General features: G+C 45.3%; 1 protein-coding gene and 1 long non-coding RNA gene across 2 annotated transcripts; both read left to right on the forward strand.

Annotated features, from left to right (window-relative positions):
• The first annotated feature begins 712 nt into the window (after positions 1-712).
• On the forward strand, positions 713-10,440 carry LOC146712380 (uncharacterized). Its single transcript, XM_085442311.1, has 3 exons — positions 713-1,040; positions 1,759-1,786; positions 2,215-10,440. Exon 3 carries the CDS (start codon positions 3,016-3,018, stop codon positions 10,366-10,368), a length of 7,353 nt encoding a protein of 2,450 aa, XP_085298437.1. The 5' UTR covers positions 713-1,040; positions 1,759-1,786; positions 2,215-3,015; the 3' UTR covers positions 10,369-10,440.
• Positions 10,441-11,459: 1,019 nt separating this feature from the next.
• On the forward strand, positions 11,460-12,355 carry LOC146712381 (uncharacterized). Its single transcript, XR_014916912.1, has 3 exons — positions 11,460-11,748; positions 11,865-11,968; positions 12,073-12,355. It is a non-coding gene; the product is annotated as an uncharacterized LOC146712381 (long non-coding RNA).
• The last annotated feature ends 8,016 nt before the right edge of the window (positions 12,356-20,371 follow it).

Consider the following 20,371-nt stretch of genomic DNA (forward strand, 5'->3'; position numbering starts at 1 on the left):
TGTCACCAATGCACAGCCTCCTCCCTCCAACTCTTCCATAGACTCTAATGTTAAAATGGCTCAGAAGGTTCGTTTGAAAATCAGAAGAGCATGGTGTCTTTCCACTGTCACCACGTCCATATAATAAACTCCACAGACATGAAAACTGAGAATTCAGTAGACTAGACATTGCTGTCGCTCACGGTGAAAGAATTTTGTCAACACGACATGTACTTTTCATTTGGGAAGAATTTGTTTCGGCCTGACTTTTCTGTTCATTTTAAGCAGCAAAAGTGAGGCGCATGTCTGTGTCGTGTGTATGGAGCCATTGGGTGCAGTTACTATAGCAACCAGGCTCACACCTGCCTGCTTAACGAGCTCTCTCTCACTCTGCCAAGGTTAAACCTAAAAATGTTAGATTGTAGTAAGATTAACTTTTTCAATAGTACAATAAGACAGATTTGACAGGGTTTTGCCACAGATTAATAGTTTGTCACTAGTTAGTATATGCCAACTAAGTAGAGCATTGTGATTGGCACAAAGGTTTTTCAGATCTGGGCAGTTGGAGTCAGTTGATGACTTCAAAATCATCCTTTCTGACTGGATAATTAAAGCTCTCAGCATCTATTGGTCTGTAGTTAATTTCCCCACCTTTTAACTAACGTTTAACTAATCTCATCACATTTAATGTTTCTGTTTATAGTCTGTATAGTTTATCTCCCCATGAATACACTCAAAGTAGTCTTAAAATAAAACCCACAAAACAGTTCAAGATTTAATACTTTTTATTTGCTCATTTAATGCCAGTTGCCCTGTTTTTCTGTATGTCACTCATTCGCTTATACTTGGGCAAAAAGTACCAATTTGTACACTAGTATAGTGTATTTTTTCCCTCTATCTCTCTATGTCTGTCACACACAGAGACCAACACACAGACATGTATATGCTCATTATTGCTGTTCAAACTGATGGTCAAATTTCCAAGCACCACCTGAACGCCTCATCTGTTTTTAACCTATCACTGGACCAACTGTCGTCATTCCGCTTCGCTCTCTGCTGTGGTAAGTACAGTACACTCAGTACTGCAGTGTTTTATTTTTATGATGGAAAAAATACATGTTTGACATTTAAACTCACATATCAAGTCCAACAGAGTTAAAAAGAATTCAAAGAAGAAAGAAAAAAGAATAACCTTCGCTATCATTTATATACGTTTATGATGTTTTGCTGTTAGCAGCAGTGCTAACGCTAGCTTCGATGCTAATGCTAGCAACAATGCTAATGCTAGCAACAATGCTAACGCTAGCTATAGTGCTAACACTAGCCTTAGCACTTGTTAACTGACAAAAATAATATTCCTGTGATATTTCTTGCCGGTCAGTGAGACAAAAGTAAGAAATGAGCTTTATTATTGCCATTGTGGCTCAGTTTTAACAGTAAGAGTGCTAGCGCTAGTAGCATTGCTAACGCTAGCTGCAATGCTAACGCTAGCTGCATTGCTAACACTAACTGAAGTGCTAATGCTAGCCGGAATGCTAGCGCTAGCAGCAATGCTAAGGCTAGTAACAGTCTAACAGTAGCCTTACATAAGTGGCAATACTTCAGTTAATTAGTTTGAATTGTAAAATGGCTGCTGTATCAGTTGGTGTGCTATATTACTCTATAATTACCCTGCTGACTATAAGTTCAGTGTATCATGTCGTGTGGGCTTTGTATTTCTGTTAGTCTGATAACACTGTACAGACAACTAACGTATTATTTCTCGTGTTACACTTTCAGGAACCTGACTGACACTGTGCTTTGCCTGGTAGGTGTACACATACTGTAAGAGAAGTAGACCAAAATAATAAAATAATCTGACTAATATAAGATGTAAAGTGATGGGTTCAAACTTTGTGCTAGACCTTTTAAACACAATTTTATAATAAATACACATAAGTGCAGCTTAACAATTGGGCTAAAATATTTTTTTCGTACATTTTTGTAGTCACACTACATGTGATTAATTAATGATTCACTCAATCATATTTGTATTTAAAAATATTATTGCTGAATTTAATTAAATATTTATTCTTTTAAAAAGTGCCCAATTATGCAACTTTTTGCACATGGCAGCCGACAACAGTTTAGCTTGAATATTTGTTTTGTCCTTTTTCAGTAGTCACAATTAGTTCATACAATTACCATGTGATATAATTTTAATAAAATAATTTTTTTCTTGTTTTTTGTTCACAGTGTGCAGAAGAAGAACAAGGACCAGATCTCCAGTCTTCTCTCTCACATCCCAACCCCCCAACCCCTCTATCCTCTGTCCTGCTCCACCTGTTGTCTCTGCCTTCTTTCCATCTGTATTTCACTCTGTGGTTTGTGAGAAATTTTGCCAAACCAAGAATCTTATTGCGGTTTGATTTAAAGCCGTGTCTCTCCTGCTCTGTCTGTTCTCTCTGCTAAATTTTCTCTCTACCTGTTTTTCACTCTTGGCTTGCTGCTGAAAAACGCCAAGCCAACAAAGCAATAAAGAGTGCATATTTTGCCTCAACCTATGAACAAACTGAACAAACAAAGAAAAATCTGCGGTTTGATTTAAAGCCGTGTCTCTCCTGCTCTGTCTGTTCTCACTGCTAAATTTTCTCTCTACCTGTTTTTCACTCTTGGCTTGCTGCTGAAAAACGCCAAGCCATTAAAGCAATAAAGAGTGCATATATTGCCTCTACCTGAGAACAAACTGAACAAACAAAGAAAACTAATTCACGGTTTGATTGTGATTTCCCAGCCGTGTCTCTCCTGCTCTGCCTGTTCTCTCTTCTAAATTTTCTCTCTACCTGTTTTTCACTCTTGGCTTGCTGCTAAGTTGTGCCAAGCCAATAAAGAGAGTGCATAATATTCTCTCAACTGAAGAACAAACTGTCAAACGAAAGACATCTGTTTAAGACAAATAAAAACTGAAATATAAAAACAAAGACAACATCTCCTGGTGTGTGCCACTCTTGTGAACATATTTTCTAAAGACTAAGAAACACTTGCAGGTGTGTGAAAATGCCAAGGAAGCAGAAAAAGTCACAAGCTGCAAAACAACGCTGGAAAAAGTTTCATGAGTTTCACAGTGTACCAACATGTGAACAAGCTGAGTTTGATTTTCCTCAGAGCTCTGCAGAAGACAGTGTGTCTACAAAGACCAATTCTGACAGTGTCAAACAGGCAGGTCAACATGTTCCTGCACATGTACAACAGGTATCTTATGCTGATGCTGTAAAGAGTGGACTGCAGCATGAATTTAATGAACAACATGAGGTGTCATGTGACCCACAGGTGGGTTATGCTGATTTTTTGAAAAGAGGCTGTCACAGTGATGTGGCAGGACCATCTCATGCAGAAAGACTGAACCTTGAAAACCAGCCCTCTGTTATACATGTCTGTGCATCTCGCAGCCAGGCTCATCCTAAATATGGAGACTCCAGAAACAAGCAGTGCACATGTAACTCACTCACATTTCTTGCTTTCCTTCATGAGAATGAAAACATGACTACAGCTGACCTTAATCTGGTCTTGGATAAAGGTGATGTGATGTACAAAGAGGCCAAGAAAAGATTTCCTAAAAATATTCATTTGGCAACCGATGAGCTGCCAGACAAAGTTGATGCTCGCAGGTCTATGTATCATGTCAACATGACACAGCCTTCCCGGTATGGGACATTTGAAGAACCTCCAGAGGAGGCAGTAGATACCTTTCTGAGCTTAGAAGCAGGACTGAGCTGCCTGTTGTCAGATGTGCAGTATGCCTTACTGATTATGAGTGGATTGTGTATCGCAGTGTTCAGATCCACATCAGGCAAATATGGTTTCTTTGACCCACACCCCAGAACACCCAGTGGTCTTCCTCTACTACTACAGTCACGTAATCGTGGTACAGCTGTGATGCTGAAATTCACACTCCTCAGTGACATGATTAAGAGGCTCCAAGATTCTTATGAAATGATGGAGATATCACCCTCTTGTAACTATGAACTGAAGCCTGTGCAGTTCTACAGTATGAGCACAGTCCACCTGAGTGATACTATCACAGACACAGTCTGCAGACCAACAGCTGCCACTACTGTGGCACCTACTCACTCTGATACAACTGTTGATGAAGCAAACCCCTCTACTCCAAGGAGAAACACAACCACTGATCCGACTGAAAATATCTTTTGTCAAATGTCCATTTGTACGCCACTGGTGAAACAAAAAGAAGTCCACGTGACTCAGTTCACATCATATGAAGATCAGAATGAACCTCCTAATATACCAACTGAAGAACTATGCAGTGAATTAAGTTTCCTTCCATCAAGTGATGCTTTTTCATGTCAATCAAATGCTGCCATAACAAATGTTGCTGCCTGTGACCTTTCTGATATAGTTTTACAAAAAGTGAAAAAAGTTAATAAACAACAAAGGCAAAAAAGGAAAAGAAGATTAATGGCATCAGAGAAACCCAGAAATCAGAGAAAAGAAAACCAAAAAAGGAAAGAACGACAAAAGTATGCTTCAAATAAAGATTACAAAGAAAAGAAAAAATCTTGCACAAGCGAGACATATAAAAACAATCCTGAAGTTAGACAAAAACAACAACAGTATATGAAAAGACGTTACTGTGAAAATGATGAATTCAGACAGAAACAACAGCAATATATTAGAAGACGTTACTGTGAAAATGATGAATTCAGAAAGAAACAAAAACAATATGTTAAAAAACGTTTTTCTGAGAATGCTACAGTTAGAAAGAAACAACAACAATATATTAAAAGACGCTACTGTGACAATGCTGAATTTAGACAAAAACAAAAAAACTATATGACTAAAAGGTATCAAGAAAACCCTGAATTCAGAGAGAGACAGAGATCTCGAGTGACTCAGCGTTATGCACGTGACAATGCATTCAGAGTAAGACACAGACAACTAATGAAACAACTAATGCGAGACAGGTATCAAAGTAATCTTGCATTCAGGATTATGCACAACATGAGATGTGCAATGAAAATAAAAAGGAAATACAGATGGGTGAACAGACAAACCCAAGAGAGTGACAACAGTGTGATCAACGAGGCCATATCTGTGTTCAAATCACAAATCAAAGCTGGACCATCATACCCATGTACTGTATGCTTCAAGGCTTCATTTCCAAACCAAGTGCGACCCTGCACAAGGTCAAAGTATGTCAAAAACCCACATGTAGTTGCAACATGTTTGACAGGAAAGTTTGTTCATGTTTGTGATGAAAACTGCAGAAATGAGCAGTGCAAAGTGCCTGATGAGAGAAAGAGAGAGTGGATATGTCACACCTGCCACGATCATCTTAAAAATGGATCCATGCCAGCACTTGCTGTTGCCAATAAGTTGGATCTTGCTGATATTCCAGCTGAACTTTCTGATCTCAACATACTGGAGAGACATCTCATAGCCAAGTGCATACCATTTGCCAAGATCATTCCTCTTCCCAAAGGCAGACAAAGAGCAATTAGAGGAAATGTGGTCTGTGTCCCATCAGAGGTACAGGAAACTGTTGAAACACTACCTCGATTGAGAATTAATTCTCAGGTCATGAGAATAAAATTGAAGAGACGCTTGTCTTACAAAGGTCATCAGCTGTTTCAGACTGTAAGCTGGTCTAAACTTGTGCAAGCACTGCATAAACTCAAGCAGATTCATCCACAGTATAAGGATGTGAGCATCAGAGATGATGCTGAGCTGTGTGATCCAACTCTTCCTGATGAAGATGATGAGGATGATGATGATGAAAACATGAATGAGGACGATTATGATGAGGCTGATTTAATGGAAATTGACAGCTGTGAGAAAAATGCACTGAGTGAAGCACAAAATATAAATGAACAGGACATTGACATGTTACCCTGTGATGGTGAACAATCGCATGAACAGATGAGAGATGATTCAGAGCAAGCAGATGGACTGACTAATGGTGGTTTTGCACTCGAGTCCTGTTTGCAGCCCCCTGATGTGGCTGAGGAGATATTATGTTTCAGTGAAGGAATCTACTCTGTTGCTCCTGCAGAGAGAAACAATCCAATAAGTTTTTTCAAAACACCTAAACTGGAGGCCATGGCCTTCCCTGTGCAGTTTCCTACAGGCCAAAACACACTTGATGAAAGAAGGCTGATCAAAGTATCCCCCAGTGGGTATTTCAAATCAAGACTTTTCTGCATTGATGATCGTTTTGCCAAAGACACAAACTATTTATTCTTTGCACAGTTTGTGACTGAAATACACTTGGCTACATCCAGCATGACAGTACAGTTAAGGAAGGCAAAGCCTCTGACCAGAGATGGTAGAAAAATAACCTCAGGCATGTTACAAGATAAACATGAGGTGGAGAAACTGGTGCGAAATAAAGATGCAGTGAGATTCATGCAGCCTCTGAGAGGAACCCCAGCCTATTGGGAGAAAACAACAAGAGATCTTTTTGCCATGATCAGACAGTTGGGAACTCCCACGTTCTTTTGCACATTTTCAGCTGCTGAAATGCGCTGGCCTGAAGTGATCGAGGCAATAACAAGGCAGCAAGGTGAACAAGTGAATTTTGAAGGACTCGACTGGTCAGCAAAGTGTGACATCCTGAGAAGCAATCCTGTCACAACAATGCGCATGTTTGACAAGAGAGTTGAAGCATTATTCAGAGATTTACTCTTATCTCCCGCAGAGCCACTTGGCAAAGTCATTGACTACTTTTACAGAGTTGAGTTTCAGCACAGAGGAAGCCCACACATACACTGCCTCCTGTGGGTAGAAGGTGCTCCTGTGTTTGAGGAGGATGATGAGCAAACTGTTCTTGATTTTATAAACAAATACATCACAGCTCAGCTGCCTGATCCACATAAACAACCTGAACTGTACAAAAAAGTAACAGAAGTGCAAAAACACAGTAAGAACCACACAAAGACGTGCTTTAGGAGTTTAAGCTCCGGGTGCCGTTTTGGTTTTCCCAAACCACCCTGCAATGAGACAATGATCACAAGACCCAGTGAGGATGATGCACTGGAAGTAGAAACGGCAAAGAACAAGCTCAGACCACTGAACCAGCTGCTGAATGAACCTGAAACTGCTTCCATGAGTTTAGAGCAGCTCTTGGAAAGATGCAAGTTGACACATGCAGAATATGAGAGATACCTGAATAAAATGAACATGAGGAGTACGATCATACTAAAGCGTGATCCAAAAGACTCTTGGATAAACGGCTATAATCCACATCTGCTTGAAGCCTGGAACAGTAATATCGACATAAGCTTTGTTTTAGATGCTTTTGGTGCTGCAAATTATTTAATGAAATATATATCAAAAAAAGAGGGCGGGCTATCTGAGTACCTGAAAACTGTCATTGAGAACTCCAATAAGGACAGTGTAAATGAGTGCGATGAAATGAGAGCCGTCATGCAGGCATATTCAAAGAAGCGAGAGATCAGTGCACAGGAGTGTGTTGCTCGTGCATGTGGTCTTCACATGAAGCAATGTTCACGTGCTGTAATATTCATTCCAACTGATGATAATCCTGTGAAAATGAGTCGTCCCCTGTCAGTTCTGGACAACACAACACCTGAGTCTTCCAATGTTTGGATGACATCTTTGAATGACAAATACAAAGCCAGACCTGAAACACCAGAGTATGAGGAGATGTGCATGGCAGACTTTGCTGCTACTTGCAGGATTGTCTATGGCCAACAGAAAAAAGGTAAAGATGTTTTGCCCCTTCTCAATGAGATGGGGTTTGTGCAAAGGCGCAAAAACAATAAGCCTGCTATCATCAGATTTCACCGCTGCTCACAAGAAAAACATCCAGAGCAATATTACGGAAGACTGCTTAAACTGTACCTTCCTCATCGTTCAGACCACGAACTGAAAACACCATCGTTGCCAACCTATCAGGCTTTCTATGGTGCTGGCTGTGTACAGCTACCAGGTACTGACCATCTTGAGTACGTGCAACACATTGTCAAAAGAAACAGAGAAAAATATGAGAAAAACAGTGAGGAGATCGAGAGCGCTGTTGAGGAATATGAGCAGAACAGAGGTGTGACTGACGAATGGTGTAATCTGGCACCTGAATCAGATCTCGTAAGGTTGCCACTTGTTGAACAAGAAAGAGAGCGAGACAATGAAAATGAACAGGAAGATGTGCCCGACTACAGCCGTCAGGCTGATGCTTCAACAGAAGTCAGAGCCATCAGGGAACCCCCTGCTATTGATCCCACATTGTTACGTCAGATGTTTCAGAATCTGAACAAGAAGCAAGCCTGCATATTTTATGCAGTTAGAGACTGGTGCATTAAAAGAGTCTGTGCTCTAAATCCAGAGCAGTTTTTCTTTTATATTAATGGTGGTGCTGGAACAGGAAAATCACATCTTATCAAATGCATCTACTCAGAAGCATCTAAGATACTGAGCAAAGTGCCCAGATATGCAGACGACGTTGACATATCAAAACCCACCGTCCTGTTAACTGCTTTCACTGGGACTGCAGCTTTTAACATTTCTGGAACAACACTGCATTCTCTTCTCAAGCTGCCTAGAAGCTTAAAACCTCCCATTCAGGGACTTGGCAATCAGCTGGATGAAGTCAGATCAGAACTTTTGAATGCTGAAATAATCGTCATTGACGAAGTGTCTATGGTGTCAAGACATCTGTTTGCATATGTAGATGCAAGACTCAAACAGATCAAAGGGACTCGGAGACCCTTTGGAGGCATGTCAGTCATTGCTGTCGGAGACTTCTATCAGCTACCCCCAGTGCGACAGTCTAAACCTCTCTGTGTGCACGACCCGTCTGAGATTGACCTGTGGCGGGAGCATTTTCAGATGATCACTCTGACTGAGATTATGCGTCAGAAAGATGATGTTGTCTTTGCTGAGATGCTGAACAGAATTCGTGTGAAAGGAAAGTTGGATGAGCTTTGCGAAGCAGATAGAAATTTGTTGTTACAGGCCATAACTGAACCAGCCCATTGTCCGACTGATGCGTTGCACATTTTTGCAACTAATAAAGAAGTGGATGCACACAACTCTTCAACACTGGCTCTGCTCCACACTCATATCATTGACATCCATGCAGATGATTATAGAAAAGATCCTAGAACTGGCAGAATGGCACTTCAAGACAGACCATTGAAAGGAGGTAAAAACGAGTTACCAGACACACTGAAAGTTGCAGAAGGAGCTCGTGTCATGCTCACCAGAAACATTGACATACAAAATGGTTTGGTTAATGGAGCTTTTGGAAAACTACTTAGAGTAGTTCACTCTGAAAACGACCAACACATCATCAAGCTTGGACTTAAAATGGATAATGAGACATCTGGAAAGAATAACCGCACACCAGCAGACGACATGGTGTACATTGAGAGAGCAGAGGAGAATCTGAAGCAGAAAGGAGTGGTACGAAGACAGTTCCCAGTGAAGCTGGCCTTTGCATGTACAATACATAAGGTACAGGGTATGACAACTACATCAGCTGTTGTCTCTCTTAAGAGCATTTTTGAGCCCGGCATGGCCTACGTAGCTGTCAGTAGAGTGACGTCTCTCAGTGGACTGTATCTTCTTGATATGGAGGAGAAAAAAATATTCACCAACCCAGAAATCACTGCAGCACTTGAGAACATGAGACAAGCCAACCTTGATGACATGATGCCTCTTCTACACGTGAGACAAACCCTCAGCAGGTCAGAGGTTTTCACCATTGTTCATCATAATACAGAGGGACTGCCAGCTCACATTAATGACATCAAAAGTCACCATGAATTGTGTCTAGCAGATGTTTTGTGCCTAACAGAAACACACCTGCGGGGCTCTTTTGTCGCAGAGAGTCTCCACTTGGAAAATTACAATTTGTTCAAACGCAACAGACACCTGTCCTACACAAACTTTCCCCAGATGGCAAACAGAAGTGGTGGTGGAGTTGCTGTTTATGTGAAAAGTGACATTCAAGTGCATGAAAAACAGTACATTCATAATGTAACTGACCTTGAATTTCTGGCTTTAAAGGTTGAAGCACCAGTCAGTGCTCTGATTGCAGTTGTATACAGACCTCCAGACTACACTCTGAGGCCATTCCTGAAAAACCTGGTAAGCCTATTAGACTCATTGGAGATCATGGACTGTCATCCCATCATAGTTTGTGGTGATTTTAATGAGAATGTTTTATCCAGTGCAAACAAACCAATCATGGAGTTGTTTGAGTCTAGGGGATACGCACAGGTCATCACTGCCCCTACCACAGAGAAGAACACACTGCTTGACCTTATTTTCATTTCTCAGTCAGATCGATGTCTCCATTCTGGAGTCATGAAGACCTACCATAGTTACCATGACCCAGTATACTGTGTATTGTCCTGTGATGATTCATGATCTAGATCTTTGAATACAGTAAGTAATTTCTATATTTTTGAATGACTTAAGAAAGTAGAGCGCTATTTAAAAGTTGACGCCCTGCATTGCAGTATAATGGTTGAATTGTTTACATAAAATACAATTACATGAATTAAGTAATGATATCAGTAAAAGATGACAATTTTATTTATTACAGAAAATCTAAAATTCACTAACAGTAACCTATAAATGTCAGAAAAATCAAATATAGCAGTTTGAAACGAACAGTGTAGGCATATCCTCTCTGCAGCCAGGCTTCAACATCCTGCCAGGCTGCCCCAGTCTCACTGTGGCTGGGAGGGAGGGAGGGTGGACCAGAGGATTGCCTACACAACACATAAATGTTCAACAGCTTCTTCATTGTTTCTGAGAGAACAATAATGACTAAAGGTTGCTTTTTAAAAAAACAAACAAACAAACCTAATTACAGCAATAATGACAGTTAAGCCACTTTATGTGTGCCTCTATTTTGAAATACTATTTACAAAAATATTATTATTTTGGTTTGTTATAAACTTTAAACTTTTTCAAAAGTACACAATTATATTTTTGGACAAATTTTTCTATGAAACATAAATTTTTATGAGCTTTTATCATGTTTCTGGCCAGTGCAATCATCAGGGTGGGTCTGGGTTGATAACTGCACATTTCTGGCCAGAAATGTTTCAGCAGTGTTACATATGTAGTGCATATGTTACACTTGCTTTCTGTTACCAGCTGATACCCTACATTTGTATAGACATTTGATGGTGTGAGGTTGGGGAGTTGAGTGGGAGGGGGGGGGGGGGGGGTTACGGTGGGAGTTGAGGGGGGGGGGGGGGTTTCCTTTCCTGTTAGGTTTCCTTTGTTTTTCTTTTTTTTCTTTTTAAGAGAGACACAGTCCTCCTGTGTCTTCTCCAATCTTCACATGTAAAATCCAACAATACATAGCAGCCAGAAACTGTAATGCCACAGATCAGAGAAACTTCATCATCACCATCTTCATCGCCATACGATCAGAGCGTGAGACTTCACATCTGGAGCACAGGAGAGATTCTGTGATAAGTCTTCATTCTAGCTTGTCCCACAAGCAGTCGGTGAGATTTACTAACAACAAAAAGGGTTAATGACATAATTTCCATGAAAACATGTATTCATTCTTTGTGAAGTGTTTAAATTGTGTTTTCACTTGACCTTAGGAGTGTTAGAGTGTATTGTAATGTCTGTACTCAGGTGTTTCCCTCTGTGATCCATCCCCTTCAGAGCTGAGACACTCAGGACTGAACAGACGGCACAGTTTCTGTGACTGAGCCTCCAAAACACCTTCTTTGAAACCACTCATGATAGAAGGGCTTCATATTTGCAGCAGCACTACTACAGGTATTCAGTTTATTACAGGATGTGTTTGTTTCTTAGGACCAGCTCTGAGTGCACACTACCTAACATATACACCTTTCTGTTTATTACAAACCAACTACTCTGGATCATACGGCCAGTTGGCAGGAATGTTGCTGCAGGAAAACATCCCTGGAGATCACCATCATTGTCAGACTGACTGTGCCTCCTCTGTGCAGTGTCAAGATCCTCCCTAAATGAGTGTGTAAGTTAACATTTTCATTATTTTATTCCCTTTGACAAGACAAGTATCACTGATATTTACATTTACAACTACATATGTTCCCGTTTTCTGCTCTTCTTTTAAAGTCCTCAGCTATCCTGCTTCTGTGCTGCTTGCCACACATCAAACACTGGCCGGATGACAGGGAGGATCCACTCTGAAGTCACTGGACATGATGAGGATCATATGGGACTTCATAGTTTCACAGAAACGTTGTGCTCTGTGATTACAGGTTTTAAATGGACATAATGACGGCCTCTCTCTGATCAACAGGCTAAAGGATTGTTGTCATTGTTAGTGCTCTGTACAATGTATGCTTATTTAGTATTTCATCACAGAGCAAACCTTTATTTATTTAACATATTTTTATTTTGTTCTAATGTTGAATTAACTGTGGGGATTTTTTTAAGTGGGCACTCGGGATGTCATATGACCAGAAATGTGGTAACTGGAATTCAACGTTATGGAAGAAAAAATCTGCTAAGAACAAAACACACACAAAACCCCCCAAGAAAATTCAAATTCATTCCATGTAATCCAATCTAAAACATTTTAAACTGCTGAACAGCAACACAAACAGTGTTAAAAAACAGTGTTAACAGAATGATTATGATGATTTTGTACCAAAGTTTCAGGTCACATGGCACACCTAGTGTGTAGTGTGGGGTATCAGCTGGTAAGTATAGGGTTTTTTTCATATTTGTGTACTTAGAGTTTAGATAGATAAAGCCTTGTGTATAATAATTAGTCATAACCACAACTCAAAGTCAGGGACTAACTAAATTTGGGACTTTGTGTCTGAGCCCAGGTTAAAACAATGTGTAAAAAAGCATTTAGTGGCATGGCTGAACAATGCTGTATTGATACTTATTTATCCATGTTCACAAAAAGGACTAATGTGTTTATTTGATTATTTGCACGTGTTAAACTGTGTCACCACCTTAGGCTTTCATTTGAGTTTACTCAAAAATCTCTATACAGTTCTCTTTTACCACTGTGTGGACTCTGTTTACATTAAAACATAAAGAAGAATGAGTAATAAAAAGATCTGTAGACAGATTAAGTAGGACGATAGAAACAGCTGTTCAGCCATGTTCTAAGAAACCAACACAATTTAAAGGTTCAGGATTGTGGTTTTAAAAGTTGAATTTTCATGTATTTCATATCTTGCTTATTATTTTTTATTTAGTTATTTAATTTAGTTATTTTTATTTATTCTACTAGTCCTTTTCAGAAAGAAGCTGTAAAATATGACTTAAGATTTTTTTTTTATTTTCTATGACATACAAAACAAATTGATGTATGTAATACTATTAAACATGATATACACATGTGTATATGTCTGAAAAACATTATGCTGTATATTAAAGTTTGCATTTTCTCCAGAATTTTTGTTCATCTTTTAAGTTCATTTCAGTTAGAAGAATTTGAACTTTTAATATTCATTCAGAGGTTTTCTGACTCTAAATTTTCTTTTGTCATTACTCATTTTTTTATTATTTACATTTTAAACATGTTTAGCTTTTTTCCAACTTCTTCTGTGTGAACATCAGCTTTCAAAAGTTCTGCACTTTTGTTTTCACTTTAAAAATTCTGTATTTTCCAGCTCATTCAGAATTTTTAACTTAACATTCAGCAATTAATTCATTTCAGTGCATACATTCAGATTCAAGCATTCACACTGCAGTTTCTTCAGAAAATGCACTTTCTAGTATTTTATTAGTGTGTACCACTATACTACTACTGAGCCAATTTGTTAGTTAGGATCATCTTATTCAGCAAACAGATAATTTAGAATTCATCCAATCTGCGGTCACATTTGTTCTCTCTGTTGCATGGCGGACCAGGCAGTTCTATTATAATATATTATTTATATTTTATTTTGTATCCATCAAGGGCTTCAGATGACCTGCAGTATCATCCTTTTCCCAAGGGGGAGACAGTTACCTTTTCACACACTGTCCTTGGCTGAACAGTGACACAGTCTTAATATACTTTATTTATTTTATTAAAATATTTTCGTGTGAATTATTTGCTTTATATTCATTTTATACATTGTGGGCATGGTCATCATGCCAACTGTGTTTCATTGATAATATCACTTTACAGGTTGTTATCCTTGCTATTATTAATTTGAAATACTCTAAAGAATTTCTACTGTAATTTTCCCTTTGTTTATCTTTATTTCGTACTTTTTATATTTATATCTACTCAGGGGGGTCTGTTTTCAACCCTTTTAAACTACTTCAAACTACTTTGATCTCTAGTTTTCACTTAATAAGGGATTATTATGTTCTTCCTGATATGGGTGGTGCTGCAGATGCGGCTGCAAGAATGGGTGATGGCTTTCTAAAAGGACTGTGGGGACTGCACAGTGTCTCGTCTTCTGGTTTTACTAAACTGGCAGTTGAGTTCTATTCTTCTGACTGTTTATATTTTTGTGGAATACACCAGGCACAGACACACGCACACACAGGTAGGTACAGCCAACTTCCACATTTATTGAAGTGTTGTTGTTTTGACAGCTGACTCAGTCACACAGTCTGACAGCTCACGAGGCCAGCTGATCTCTCCTCTGGCCGCTCCTCCTCGTCTCACTATAAACACAGCGGAGGGAGACCATCATCAGTCCATAAACAACATCAGCTGTTCTTACCGGCCTCGCAGCGCCGCCCTGTTGAGCCTTCCGCTCCACTCCTCCCCTGCAGCTGCGCCCGGGGCCACGCCTCTGCCACACACCCCCACCGCCCGTTCGAGGCCGGGGAGCCGTCCGGCCGAGCCAACTCCCCCCCCCCGCGAGCGAGAGAGGAAATCGGCCACTGCCATCTGCGCCCCCGGCCTATGGATCACCTTGAACTTAAAGGGCTGCAACGCCAGATACCACCGTGTGATCCGGGCGTTGGCATCCTTCATGCGGTGGAGCCACTGCAGCGGGGCGTGGTCCGAACAGAGGGTGAATGAGCGTCCCAGGAGGTAATAGCGCAGGGAGCCGACCGCCCACCGGATGGCCAGGCACTCCTTCTCCACGGTGCTGTACCGGCGCTCGCGCTCCGCTAGCTTCCGGCTGATGTACAGGACAGGGCGGTCGGCCCCCCTCACCTGCTGGGACAAAACGGCTCCCAGCCCTCTGTCCGAGGCGTCAGTCTGCAGAACAAAAGGGAGGGAAAAGTTAGGAGTGTGAAGCAGCGGCTCCCCACAGAGAGCCTTTTTCACCTGCACAAACGCCGCCTGGCACGGCCCCGTCCACTGGACCAGATCCGGGGCACCCTTTCGAGTGAGATCGGTCAGGGGGCTGGTCAGCTGCGCAAACCCCGGCACAAAGCGACGATAGTAACCCGCCAACCCCAAGAACCGTCTCACCTCCTTTTTCGTCCTGGGGCGCGGGCAGGATGCGATAGCCGCCGTCTTCTCCACCTGTGGACGCACCTGCCCGCCCCCCAGGTGGTACAGTTCCCGCAGTGTACGAGACATAAACGACGTGCCCTGGTCAGTCAGTATCTCTTTCGGGATTCCGACTCGGGAGATGACCTGAAACAGTGCCTGCGCCACACTCTTTGCAGAGATGGTGCGCAGCGGAACTGCTTCCGGGTACCGCGTTGCGTAATCCACCAGGACTAACACAAAGCGGTAGCCGCGTGCACTCCGGTGAAACGGCCCGATGAGGTCCATGCCGATGCGCTCAAACGGGACCTCAATGAGGGGGAGAGGGCGCAGCGGCGCCTTCGGTATGGCCGGCTGGTTAACAAGTTGGCAGTCCGGGCAGGACGCGCACCAGCGGCGCACATCCGCTCGGATGCCTGGCCAATAAAATCGGGCCGTTATTCGCTCCAGAGTTTTCTCATAGCCCATATGCCCTGCCATGGGGTTATAGTGGGCCGCCTGGAAAAGCGTTTCCCGGCAGCCCTGCGGCACCAACAACTGGGTGTGTGTTTCCTCTGTCTGAGTGTCACGACTCACTCGATATAATCGGTCATTTAATAAGACGAAACGCGGGTAGGTCTGCGCGGCCTCAGGGCGCACCACGTGACCATCAATAGCCATCACTTGGTCAAAGGCTGAGCGTAGGGTGCCGTCAGAAGACTGCTCCAGTGGGAAATCACCCATGGGGGACACTTCCGGGGCCGGCAGGACGTCCCGTGAGGGACCCGCCGGCTCCTCCCCCCCGGAGTCGGTGTCGAACGACCCCGCGTCACCGCTGAACACACGCTACACCCCACTTCCGGTCGTGATCGCACCCCCGCGTACTGCCCCAGTAGCTGATGAAACCCCGGCCAATTGGTACCCAGAATCAGGGGGTGCGACAGGCGCGGGCTAACCACCGCCGTTACTCAATGCGTTTTGCCCTTATACTTTAATAACAGCGGCACTATGGGATACTTCGGCTGCCCGCACTTCCAACACTCCGGCCCCGGCGTCTGTGCTCCTCTCCGTGGCGGCTCCACTTGGCTCGGCTCCCCTGGACGGCACCAACGCCGCGAAAGGGTTAGTGGGGCTCAGCGCCGGCAGCCGCTCTGCCTGCCCTAGTGCCGGCACACGGCGCCTCGGGGCCGGCACTGGGGCCTGTTTGTTCGGCCTCCGTCCGGCGTACCTGGGTTCCCCTGCTCCAGCGGCAAGGTGGTCCTCCGCCAGCGTCACCGCTACCTCCAAGCTTGCGGGCCGGTGGCACCGGACCCATCTCGCCGTCTCCGCTGGCAATCCCTCCGTGAACTGCTCCAGCACCACCTTGTCCACCAGCTTCGTCTCCCCCTCCGATGTTCCCAGTTGCAGCCAGCGCACCGCCGCGTCGCGCAGCTGCCGGGCCCAGGCGAATGGTCGGTCCGTTGTAGCCAGCCGACAGGCCCGGAACCGCCGGCGATGGTCTTTGGCGGTGAGCCCCAGCCTGTCCACCACCGCCCGGCTCACGTCCGCGAAGCTGCTCCTCGACGCCGGAGGCAGACTCAGGGCCGCTGTTTGTGCCTCCCCGGACAGCAGGGGGAGCAGCCGCGGAGCCCACTCCTCCCGCGGCCATTGGCAAGCCTCCGCCGTGGCACGGAAGGTCTCCAAAAAAACCTGTGGGTCGTCCCCGTCCCCCATCCGGGGCACCGCCACCGACAGTGGCGAGGGCTTCGGCGTGGCAGCGGCCCCGACCAGCCGCTCCAGAACTTGCGTCTGCCGGTCCGTCTGCTCCCGCAGCACGGCCAGGTGGGCACGCTGGTCGGCCGCCTGATCCCGGCTCATCGTCGCCATCTCCGCCAGCATCTGCGCCAAGAATTGCAGAGGCTGGGCGGGTGGCGCGGCCTGTGGGTCGGACATTTCCCCACTGGCACTTTCCTGGGTTTCGGCACCACTTGTGGAATACACCAGGCACAGACACACGCACACAGAGGTAGGTACAGCATATTTTGTTTTCTTAAATCTCTCAATTTACAGACACTGTTTTTGTCCGGCGTCTGGACTTTTCTTTTCTCACCACTGCTTGTCAGCAGGAGTGAGTTTTAATTTCACTTGCTTGATTACCCATCTTATTTATGTATTTACTTATTTTTGTTTAAGTAATATATACACGATACAGCTGCTATCACCTTCGCTGGTATTAGAGACGAGAGTGGTTGCTCACACGCCCTTCGACTTTCGGACTAGTTCCGAAAGCGGTGTGAACTTTACGAGACGGAACTTGACCATTCTCTCAACTCACCAGCACGTCAGTGAACAGTAGGAGCAGCTCAGTCTCTTATTGGACCGTGAAAATTCAGCTTGCTCCGTTAATTAAAACAATACACACACACACACACACATTCACACCTATTCGCGCGATCGGAAACCTTATCATAAGGGGAGCTGCCAGTCTTTCTGTAGACGAGCTACTTACTCCCTAGACCCTGTCTAGACCCAGCTGGGGGAGCTACCCAGAGCTCCAAACCTAACCCACAGAGGTGGGGAGCTTCCAGTCGACGAGCTCCAAGCTACCAGCCGACGAGCTACTTCAAACCTAACCCACAGAGGTGGGGAGCTTCCAGTCGACGAGCTCCAAGCTACCAGCCAACGAGCTACTTCAAACCTAACCCACAGAGGTGGGGAGCTTCCAGTCGATGAGCTCCAAGCTACCAGTCGACGAGCTACTTCCGCTATTTTAAATTCCCTGAATTTAAAATACGCTTTTACGCAAGATTGTGTCAGTGTGTCTGTATCTACCTGGTCAGTGTCGCCGGGTCTGGTCCACCTCGATCGGGCCCCACCACCGTGGGTCGCTTTCTAAGACGTTGGCCAAGACCCGAATTTAACGTTCTTGGTCTTTTATCACACACCTGCTGTGTGAGCTGTCGACAGGCGAACAACGTGGACTGGTCACGGAGATGGGACACGATGGAGGCGCTCCGGCTCCGAAGGACCAAGAAATGTTGGCGGAAAACTCTGTAAAAGACCCAGGAGAAATAAAGACACAATGAGACAAGGTTACTTTTTGTCACGGCTGCCAAGGCGAGCCGTGTGGAGTTGGAAAAAGGACCCAAGATGCAGGCAGTGGATGAGATACCGGTGGTTTATTTACAGAGGTGTAGTGGCAAACAAACAGTGGGGCATAACAAATAACTAAAGACACCTAAACTGGGAGAACTAAAAATAACAGACCTGGGAGCATACGACAACGGGATGAGAAGCAGAGAGACGCAAACGAGGAACAGGACACCGTGGAACACAGGGTAACGCAGACTGACACGGAGTTACACAGACGAACCGGCAACAGGCAGGAGAACACACAGGGCTTAAATACACACACACCAGTAATCAGGGGATGAGAGACAGGAGGGCAACACAGCTGGGAGAAATCAGAGCTGACGGGACAGGGGAAATGTAAACTGAACACACTCACATCAGACATGAACCTTCAGAATAAAACAGGAAACTAACAGACACAGAGAACCAGACAGGACACTGAACTTGACAGGCAGACTCATGAGCAGACACAATAACACCATGGACAGACAGAGGGAACACAGAGAAGTGGGAGCAGGCAGGCAGGCAAAGAACAGAACCCTAACAAATGGCAAAATCACAACAGAATACACACTCTGAATGAACAAAAGCATAACGAAACACAAAACACTGAGTCCTCAGACTCAGGACCATGACAGTACCCCCCCCCCCCCCCTCCCCTCAAGGGCTGGCTCCAGACAGCCCAGCAGAAACACAAAAACAGACCAAAACAGAAAACGACCCGACCAGGGTGGGCGGAGGGGGCCCAGGACGGAGGGACAGAGACCAAAAAGGCCCAGATGGCCAAGTTCAGGGGGCCGACAGCGCTGGAGGCAAAAACAGTACAGTTCCGGAGGCCGACCATGCGAATGGCAACGGCAGTGGGGCAGGTCCGGAGGCCAGCCACGCAGTAGGCAGTGGCGTGGAAACAGGTCCGGGGGCCGACCGTGCGGACGGCAACGGCGGCGCGAGTGCAGGTCCGGGGGCCGACCGTGCGGACGGCAACGGCGGCGCGAATGCAGGTCTGGAGGCCGGCCACGCGGAAGGCAGTGGCAGCGTGTAGGAGGTCGTCCACGCAGAAGGCGGGGGTGGCCACAGAAGTCCGGAGGGCGGCCACGTTGGTGATGATGCCCAACAAGCGGCCTGGCAGATGACCGACGATGTGGAGGTGGTAGTAGGGGACCCGAAGGGTGCGTGGCCCCTGCAGCACCAGGCGAAGCGGAGGTTGGACCAGACGAGGCAGAGGCGGAAGCCGAAGCTGGGCCAGGCGACGCTGGAGCGAATGCGGAGGCTGGACCAGGCGAGGCTGAAGCGGATGCGGAGGCTGGACCAGGCGAAGCTGATGAGGACGCTGAAGCAGAGGCTGGACCAGGCGAAGCTGATGAGGACGCTGAAGCAGAGGCGGGACCAGGCGAAGCTGATGAGGACGCTGAAGCAGAGGCGGGACCCGGCGAAGCTGATGAGGACGCTGAAGCAGAGGCGGGACCAGGCGAAGCTGATGAGGACGCTGAAGCAGAGGCGAGACCAGGCGATGCTGATGAGGAAGCCGAAGCTGGACCAGGCGATGCTGATGAGGAAGCCGAAGCTGGATCCAGGCGATGCTGATGAGGCTGAAGCTGGACCCAGGCGAGGATGATGAGGCTGAAGCTGGACCAGGTGACGGCGAGGATGAAACTGCTGCTGCAAGCGTGGATGAGGCTGCTGGTGGAGCAGCTGGTGGCTGGACAGGTTCCTCGGGCCCCCCAGCTGACGAGGAAGGAGGCTGGACGGGCTCCTCGGGCCCACCAGCTGACGAGGAAGCGGAAGGAGACTGGACGGGCTCCTCGGGCCCCCCAGCTGACGAGGAAGCGGAAGGAGACTGGACGGGCTCCTCGGGCCCCCCAGCTGACGAGGCGGGAGGCTGGACGGGCTCCTCGGGCCCTCCAGCGAGAGCAG

The sequence above is a fragment of the Copadichromis virginalis genome, linkage group LG3 (assembly GCF_057382275.1).
Source record: "Copadichromis virginalis isolate Kocher_CV1m ecotype Utaka linkage group LG3, C_Virginalis_male_GT1.1, whole genome shotgun sequence".
Classification (NCBI taxonomy): Eukaryota; Metazoa; Chordata; class Actinopteri; order Cichliformes; family Cichlidae; genus Copadichromis; species Copadichromis virginalis.

What these genes read in the sequence shown, in the direction of transcription:
- LOC146712380 (XM_085442311.1), top strand. Translation starts at nt 3,016, where the DNA reads ATGCCAAGGAAGCAGAAAAAGTCACAAGCTGCAAAACAACGCTGGAAA.